This window comes from Guillardia theta, assembly GCF_000315625.1.
Source record: "Guillardia theta CCMP2712 unplaced genomic scaffold GUITHscaffold_139, whole genome shotgun sequence".
Classification (NCBI taxonomy): Eukaryota; class Cryptophyceae; order Pyrenomonadales; family Geminigeraceae; genus Guillardia; species Guillardia theta.
Window position 1 is genome coordinate 96295 of NW_005434535.1, and position 8545 is coordinate 104839.

The following is an 8545-nucleotide window of genomic DNA, read 5'->3' on the forward strand; positions in this document are numbered from 1 at the left end:
AAGGAAAAGCATCCTCCTCCTCCTCCTCCTCCTCCTCTCCTCTCCTTATCTCTTGTTCTCTCACCCCCCCAACCCTGCCTGCTCCTCCACCACCACCACCACCGACCTGAAGGAGAAGTGTACTCCTCCCGGCATCCCTCCGGCTGCTCCGGCCGCCTCCGCCCCTTCTCCATTCATCTGCTGCTTCAGCACCTGCTCCCCATACTTGTCGTAGATTTCCTGTGGGTATGACAGGTGCGGGAGGTGGCAGGTGAGTTGAGAAACAGAAACAGGAGAAGAGAAGGCAGGGAAGTGGAAGTGAAGAGAGAAGGATCAAGGCGAGGAGTTGAGCGAGCAGTAGGAGAATCATGAGACCAAGGAAGAGGCTGAGGAGAGGTGGAGGAGGCAGAGAAGGAGAAGCTGAGGAGGAGAAGCTGAGGAGGAGAACGCTGAGGAGGAGGAGGAGGAGGAGGAGGGGTCGGAAAAACGAGGTAGGAGGGCCCTACCTTGCTCTGCTTGTTGGACAAGACTTCATAAGCTTCGGACACCTGAGGACGAAAATGAGACTTGAGGCAGTGACATGGACAGAAAAGATGAGAAAAGGAATGTGAAGCAGAAAAGCTCGACATGAAGAGAAAGAAAAGCGGAGTTACACGATGAGAAGATATAGAAAATTGTGAAGGACAAAACAGAAGAGAGGTTGGGAGGGAGCGAGGAAGCGAGGGAGCGAAGGAAAGAGAGAGTGAGAGCTTCTCTATAAAACTCGACCTCTTTGAACTTCTTGTCTGCCATGGCCTTGTTGTTTGGGTTTCGGTCCGGATGCCATTTCAGCGCCATCTTCTTGTACGCCTTCTTGATCGTCTTCGTGCACAAGTCAGAAAAGGGTGAGGACAGCCAGGGAGGGAGGAGAGAGAAGGAAAAAGTCAAGAGGAGGGAAACAAGCGCGGTACGTTTTCATCATCTTCTCCCTGCTCCAGCCCAAGAATGTCGTAGTATCGCCTGTTGTCCACCCCTCCTCCCCGCAACCTGAGCACGACCTCCCTGACGCCTCCTCCTCCACGCATGCTCGCAGCTGGTTGCTGCCAGGGCCTCGAAGAGGTCTGCGATCGATGCCGATAGTCCATCACGGCAACTTCGAACGATTCTTCCATGCACATGAGGGAGAAGCAGAGAGCCAGTAAGGTCAGCCTGACGCTAGGCTGCAACGACACCGTCCAACTCTGCTCCTTCACTGTATGCTTGCTCGCTATCATGGCTGTCTCCCCCACCCCCCGCCACCTCCTCTTCCCTCACACCCTTGCAAGTCAGTACAATCTCTGTCCCAACGGCGAACTCGTCAAGCTCACTGAGAAACCTTTCCGAGCTTCACGGGATAGTCTGTATTCCAACTCTCACTCCAGTGCTGCTGCATGAAGAAAGGAAGCACGCGAAATCTGCTAAGAAGTGAAGAATAATCAGACGCCGGAGATAATCATCGTTCAAGTAGATTTCTCCTCCTGCTCCTGCTCCTGCTCCTGCTCCTGCTCCTGCTCCTGCTCCTGCTCCTGCTCTTGCTCCTGCTCCTTGCATCAGGAGTGCCATTTGATTAACTTTCACATGGAGCTAATCTAATATAAATGCTGACTTCAGGGGAACAAGAAGCAGGAGCGCATCAGGTTGTGCCCAGGGGCCTAGGAGACTCAGAAAACTCTCACAGACAGAGGGAGGAGGAGGAGCTACGGCACCGGAAGAGTGCAAGAGAGTATCAGTAAACTACGATCATGGCAGAAACAAACGGTCGCAATGGCGAGGAAGTTCGTAGTGGACAGAAACTACGATGGGGGTAGAGCAAGGAGGAGGGGGGTATAGCTCCGAGACATGCAAGACAGGAGAAGAGGACGTCCTGTCAAGTATGTGTTCTGCTGGAAGGAAGATCGGCAAATGCAGGAGATGGGGCGAAGTTTGGAGGATTTTGGTCCATCTTGGAAGGGAAAGGAGGGCAAGGAGGGGGGAGAGAGTCCTGGCTCACGATGGAGACTGGAAGGAGGAGGAACTAGTGGTGGACATGGGGAAGGAGGAGGAGGAGAGGGCGAGGAGGAGGAGGAGGAGGAGGAGGGGCAGGGGAGGATACGCAAGAAACTGAGCGTGGCCATGAGGATCTGGAAAATCCATGAGGTGGGTAGGGAACAATTTCAGGGGGTAGGGGTTATCAAAAAGGGGGGTAGAGATATGGAAGGTCTCTTGGGTAGGGGATGAATTAAGACGAAGATCCAGGGAGTAAGAAATTACAATATGGCAATACATATAAAATTCGAATACATACGGGTATGAAATTGATTATTGAAATCGATCACAGTTCTATTTGCTCCTGTGGTTTGCGGAGGGGTGGTATGTACATGTTTGGGGTCCGGTGTGTGCCGTCCGTACCCAACCAGTTTCCGGGTGACTGAGCCTGCCCCGGAAACTCAGTGACTCGGCGCCCGGGCCGGCCGGGATCCCCGGGGCCGGGCCCGGCCAGATCTCCGGGAGTCATCATCGGGGCCGGCGGGGCGGCGTTGCGCCGGGCGCGCGCCGGTTGACAGTGATCTTTGAGTGAACTTCAATCTACTATGACTCGGTTTGGGCCGGCTACCCCCCCGGGACGGCGCCCCCCCGGCCCCGGCGCCGGACAGCCTGAGCCGGGCAGGCCTCAGTACTGGCACTGAGCTGAGAGGGGCCGCCCCGCCGGAGCGCGGGCCGGCTGGGGTACGGTGGCGGGGTCCGAGGTCGGGCCGGCAGGCCTCACTGAGTCACAGTGAGCGGGCAGCCTTGGCAAGTTGATAGCTTTTGACATTGTTTTTCACTGAATTTCCACTCCGCCAGAAATAGAGCGCTTCGACTCCCCTGAGTCCCCGCGATGGCGGCGAAGTAAGAGACTGACTGGCACGAGCAACTCTCAAAACATGTTGAAACGGTCTGAAGCCAAAACCAACGCCTCCTCCTCCTCCTCCTCTTCCTCCTCCTCCTTCTCTTTCTCCTCGCTACTCCCCTCTTCTTCTGTCTCTTTCGTTTCGTTCTGCCTAGTCTCGGGTGCTGCCGTCCTGCTTGTCATTGCGAGCTGCTGGAGCGGACATGAGGGTCTGCTGGGACGGCGCGAACTGGCAGCGAACGACCATCGCTTTCCTACTCACACGACCTCTAGCGCGTACGTCTTCTCCTATCCTTTCGTCAGGAAGCATACCCCATCCAGCGCGCAAGTCGTCAATGTCTACACCACTTTTGAGGCCCCGGCAAGCGTTCCAGCAGACGAGACGTCGACACCGGAGGGCGAGGAGCCGACAGCGACTGAGGTCACGCCCAGCTCCACCTCTAGCTCTCCCCCAGCTGTAGCCACGGAGCAGGTGAGCGAGACAGCACTGATTATCATTCTTGGTGAGAATGCGATACAGGACGGGGTGTATCAAGTGCCTTGGACTGCGATTCGTGCGTACCGGACCGTTCCGCTCGCCCAAGAAGCTGCTCATCAGGCTGTAAAGTTTCTGTCCCATAGCCCCAGGTGGGTCGACGCTCAATGTTATTGTTCTGAATATTGTTGTGGTTCTGCATTTGTTGCTCAGTGAACACATGTCGGCAGTGCGGTTGTGCAGAGTGAAGGGCCGAAGAAAAGCTGGTGGCAGCGATGGCAGGACACGACGCCACGGCCATTGCAGAACCCGAAATGGGCGGCAAACATGGCGTTGCGAGTCGCGCATCGTGCCAAGTCCTCGGTATGTCATGCTGCTTGTGATCGAAACAGTAATGCTCGCTTCTCCCTCGCAGTACTTGTCGCCGCCTGTCACAAACTCAACTGCATCTGTGGCAAAGAAGATCCCAGAGAATTCGAAGCCTCAGTCAGAGATCGTCATCAACATTCGGCCTTCAACTCCTGCCCAGCACAAGGTCCAAGTGTTCAAGCCACTTGCCCCTCCCGATCGCGTCCAGCCCCCCCCTGCGGTTCCAGACTTCGTTGCTGTCCCGTCGGCTGCTCCGTTCAGGAGCCCTTGGGATGCCAGGGCTTTCCAGAAGCAGGAAAGTTTGATGAGGCTGATGAAGAAGAAGTATGTGATGGAAGCTGTACCCCCTGGCTACAGGCTTGTGATGCCGAAGGAAGCTGGAGAGAGTTACCTTCAGGTTCCTCAACAAGGAGCAGTCGTTGCGATGCCTCAAGAGGGAAGGGAGAGCTTCATCGAGATCCCTCAGGGGAGCCCAGGAATCATCGAGGAAGCCCCTGCACAAGGAGCAACTTTCATGCAGAGCCCTCGAAACACTTTCGCAAATTTTCAGCCCTTCCCTCAACAAGGGACCTTCCTACAGATCCCAGCAGATCGACTGGTGCAAGAAAGGTCCTGGGAAGCTCTACAGGACCAGGATGCTTCTAGGCGTGCTGGGTTCTACGGGGAGCGACGAGGCGTGTGGAAGAGTATCGTGCCAGGGGTCAGGCCCATTTGGAGCACAGAGAGGAGGATGGAAGGAGCGGGAGGTTTTGTACGTGGTGCATCACAGGCGGCGGTGCTGGCCGACCTTCTGAATCGAGCAGTAGGTAGATGATGATGTTATTGTTTTGTTGGAAAGTTCAAACGACAGGGTGATCCGACTGTTGGCTGCGTCGCCGCCATCATAGTACATTCTCATCATTCAGCAGCCTCAACGGGTCTCTCCTCCGGTGCCCGCCTGTCTTCGACTCCACGGTCGCGATCATCCCGTGGCCTGTCGCGATCTCTGCGCAGCTCCTCTTCGCGTCCTCTTCCTCGACGATCACGGTCTCGCTCTCTCGATCTCTCCTTCTCGAGCGTCCGACGGTCCAGGCGCTCTCTATCTCGCTCTCTGTCTCTGTCTCGAATCCTGCACACTCATCAGTTCAATCCTCACATACATGTCAACACACCTGTCGCGATCGCGCTCCCTCTCTCGGTCCCTCTCTCTCTCCCTCTCCCTGTCTCGTTCACGGTCCCTCTCCCGCTCTCGATCCCGATCCCTATCGCGGTCACGAAAGCGATCATCCTCCTTCCTCCTCTTGAGCTCCTCCTCTCTTCCACGTGCATCATCATCTCTTCCCCGCTTGCGGTCACGATCTCCTCTGTCTCGGTCTCTCCCTCCATCTCCTGGCCCTCCCCAAGGCCCGGGCCCTCTACCTCCTCCCGGGGGCATCATGCTGGGCGGGCCGGGGAAACCTGGCGGCCTCATCCCCCCTCCTGCCATCATCTGCATCATCATCTCAGGAGGCATGGCTCCACCCGGCATGCCCCCGGCCATCACCATCCGCTGAAACACTTCGGGAGGAGGCATCTGACCCCGGGCCATCATCTCCTTGATTACCTCGGGAGGAGGCATTCCAAGCTGAGGCATGTCCGGCCCTCGGCTCTGCTGCGCTTGCCCTCCTTCCTTGCTTCCTCCGTCCTTCCCTTCGCCATCCTTTCCTGCCGCACTCTCTTGCACCGAGCCGCCTCCCTCGCCGCGACCTCCTTGCATTGCATCTGCGGGGCCGCGCATACCGGGCGGGGACATGAACGGGGGAGCCATTCCTCCCATCCAAGGAGGGTTCGGCATCTGACCGGGCATGGCGCCAGGGCTGTTGAAGGGTTGGCTCGGCTTGTTCTGGTTGCTGCTGGCGCTGCGGTCGGACTCAACGACTTGGATGCTCGCCTGCATGGCGTTCATCCTCCGCAGCTGGACCTGCTTCTGGCCGTAGGCCTGCCAGGTCTCCTCGTTGAAGCCGTAGTTGAACCAGTCGCTGAGATCAGCTCCTGGCTTCCTCCATGGCTTGTCCTCCATCGACGAGATATCGAACTCATACGGGTTGACGAGGGGCCCTCCGAGCTTGGGGTCCACTGCAGCTTCCTCTCCCTCCTTAGGGGCTGTCTGCTCTCCGATCTTGACTTCAACGCCCTTCCTGACATACTTGCGATTCGGCTGCAGCAAGCAAATCAGCAAGTCGACAAGATTTGACACATGAACGAGCGACGTTCGAGTATATGACATATCCACTACCATCTTGTCAACAAAACTCATGTGGGCCAATACACTCTGCCCTCAGATAAAAGGATAATCATCTTCTCTCATAATCCCACCCATCTCTCTTCATTTGTTTTCTTCTTCCCTTCAACTCTTCTCTCTTCTCCCCCTCCCCTCTTCGATATCGTCCCCCCCCCCCTCTCCTCCCGCTCCCACCCTCTCCCTCTCCCACCCTCTCTTCCCTCTCTTATCTTGCCCCAGTATCGCATCCAATCCATCAACAACTCACCATCGGCGTCCCTCCCCAGGCACCCTTAGAGGCGGATCCAACATCGTCCTGATCGATGATGACGTCCACGCCATCGTCGTCGTCGTCGTCCTGCCCTTCACCTCTCTCCTCCTCTCCGTCGTACGTCTCCTCGTGGTGAGCCCCTCCGTCTCCCATGCCGAGCGCTTCCTCCTCTCCCATCCCCTCCTCTTCTCCCATCGCCTCGTGCATCGTCGCCGCCGCCGCTGTTCTCTGTTCCTTTGACAGTTACGGGACGTTATGAGACAGGGTATACCTGGCTGTAACGGTCGTGTGTTATATTAGTCCTAACGATTTACGGTTGATTTGTAACGGTTGCTTACGACTAAGCAAGTCAGCTAAGCCATATAAAGGAGGGCAGGAGTGAGAGTGAGAGAAGGAGAGGGGAAGAGCAGGTCGAGAATCCAAGTCAAGTGAAGGCAAGAAACCAGAGGACCAGGACACAGTAAGCGGAAGGAGGAGAGGAAATCAAATCTGAACGAGAAAGAACAAAGAGCAGACTACGACTTTCAAGGACAATGGCTGAAGCAATCCGAACACGCCCTTCAATCGCTCCCTCTGATGGTAGAAGGGCATGCCTGCTCGCCGTCCTCCTACTTGGTCAAGCAGCATCGTCCTGTTGTTGGATGACTCTTCCAGTCCTCCGAGCTCGGGATGAATGTGCGATTCAACTGGGACAGTGGAGCCATGGCGCTCTGGGGGCTCAATGCTTGAAGCCATCGCCATGCTCACATGCTACGAAGGAACGAACGTCGAGCATGCTCGCAGGCACAACCATGGTTGACGGAGCTGTGGGTGCAATGCCGAGGAGGACAATAATTCTTTCAGCAGTGGGACTTTCAGTCCTGCTGGGCTACTCGCCTCCTGCATCTGCCGTATCTTACTCAACCAAGGTACAATGGAGCAAGAGCGGAGCGGAGCAGAGCTCTGATACAGTGTCAGGGCTTGGTGAACACGATCAGGCTGAAGGAGGGAGTACGCTACTTGCTCCTCTACAGCTTGACAGGGAAGGAGGTCGACAGGTGCTCTGTTGCTCCTGTTTTCTCCATCCCCCCCCTGACCCTGCGCACCAACAGCTTTCAGCAGGAAGTCAAGTTTCTGTTCAGAGATACGGTACCCCGCATTTGAGCCTGTGCTGGTCGTTGATTGAGCTGTAGAATCCTTCAAGGAACCTGGAGGCCGCGGTCGCTGCACAGCAGGCTGTGCGCCAAGTTTTGACAAGTGCCATGCAGTGTAGCGCCCTGATCGACGACTCGGAGGAGCCGCCCAGACTCACGCCCAACGCGGTGCAAGCTCAGCTGTCAGCTGGGAAGATCGTGGAGTTCCTGTCCAAGGTGAGTGGAGGCTCCGAGGTCGATGGGGACGTGACTGGAGTTTGACAAGCTGGTTGAGTACGACGGTTGGGACAAACTTGACAAGGAAGACATCAACCCAAAGTTTCAGCGCATGACCGAGCAGGTGTACATCTGTGGCGGAAGGCGGGAGAGAGGGAGCAAGCGGAGAGGAGGAAGCGGAGACAAGGAAGAGGAGAGGAGGAAGAGAGCGAGGGAGAGGAGGGAGAGAAGGAGAACGTGGGGAGAGGAAGAGGCGAGAACAAGGGGACGACATGGTCGAAGACAGTGACTGAACGTTTTCTCCTTGTTCCTTTGTCTCTAGAAAATCAAGTTTGCTACGCGCGGGCTGAACGCCATCATAGAAGAGGTCAAGTTCCTCTACAGCAAGTTCGTTACTGATCCCAGGAATGCTCCAGATTGATCATTTCCTCGCTCTGTTTCCGGCCGATCAAGTCCGGGAGGCGCAGGAGGTCGGAACTCTCCTGGGTCGTCAGCTGGGGTCCTTGACAAGTTTCTGGCCAGGTGTACAACGAGGTGTTCGCTCCCAAGTACGAGAGCTGAGAACTCGAGGCAGACGGAGGCGATCTTTCAGACCTCTCACGCCGTTAGCTGGGGATGAGTTGGGACTTCGAGCTACGAAGTGCGATGGATTCATGTCATCATTCCGTCGCATCCCATGCTTTTCCAGACCTGTTGCGCTAGTCAACAACAAGTGAAGGGGAGAAAGGAAAACGTCAACGTCGAGAGTCCGATTGCTGGCCTGTTCAGAGATCCTCCCTGACACCTGCAGGCAGTCGCATCAGCTGGGAAATAGCTGGGGGGCTGCCTTACGATTCCTCTCTTGACTTTAATGGAAGGCATTCCGTGATGAGTCGTCTTGGGCCAGCAGCTCCCGCTCTGAGATGTTACAGTAAAGATACGAAGCCCTGGAGAGGAGAGGAGAGGAGGAGGAGGAGGAGGAGGAGGAGGAGGAGGA

The 8545-nt window shown here is 56.3% G+C and overlaps 4 protein-coding genes across 4 annotated transcripts; 2 read left to right on the forward strand and 2 right to left on the reverse strand.

Moving 5' to 3' along the window:
- Positions 1-60: 60 nt before the first annotated feature.
- Positions 61-1130, reverse strand: GUITHDRAFT_119071 (hypothetical protein; the record flags this gene model as incomplete). Its single annotated transcript, XM_005821684.1, has 4 exons — positions 61-219; positions 486-527; positions 748-840; positions 930-1130. 4 exons carry the CDS (start codon positions 1128-1130, stop codon positions 61-63), a joined length of 495 nt encoding a protein of 164 aa, XP_005821741.1.
- Positions 1131-2900: 1770 nt separating this feature from the next.
- Positions 2901-4524, forward strand: GUITHDRAFT_119072 (hypothetical protein; the record flags this gene model as incomplete). The annotated part of the gene is made up of 5 exons (XM_005821685.1): positions 2901-2911; positions 3140-3338; positions 3387-3493; positions 3572-3704; positions 3757-4524. The coding sequence occupies 5 exons, from the start codon at positions 2901-2903 to the stop codon at positions 4522-4524; spliced, it is 1218 nt and encodes a 405-aa protein (XP_005821742.1).
- A 1041-nt stretch (positions 4525-5565) lies between these two features.
- GUITHDRAFT_45279 (hypothetical protein) lies at positions 5566-5763 on the reverse strand (the record flags this gene model as incomplete). Its single annotated transcript, XM_005821686.1, has 1 exon — positions 5566-5763. A coding segment is annotated over one exon (198 nt), but the record flags the coding sequence as incomplete, so codon positions are not given.
- An 823-nt stretch (positions 5764-6586) lies between these two features.
- GUITHDRAFT_166128 (hypothetical protein) lies at positions 6587-8498 on the forward strand. Its single transcript, XM_005821687.1, has 9 exons — positions 6587-7128; positions 7178-7257; positions 7312-7348; positions 7393-7437; positions 7468-7569; positions 7619-7693; positions 7892-7936; positions 7986-8039; positions 8092-8498. The coding sequence occupies exons 1-9, from the start codon at positions 6754-6756 to the stop codon at positions 8128-8130; spliced, it is 852 nt and encodes a 283-aa protein (XP_005821744.1). The 5' UTR covers positions 6587-6753; the 3' UTR covers positions 8131-8498.
- The last annotated feature ends 47 nt before the right edge of the window (positions 8499-8545 follow it).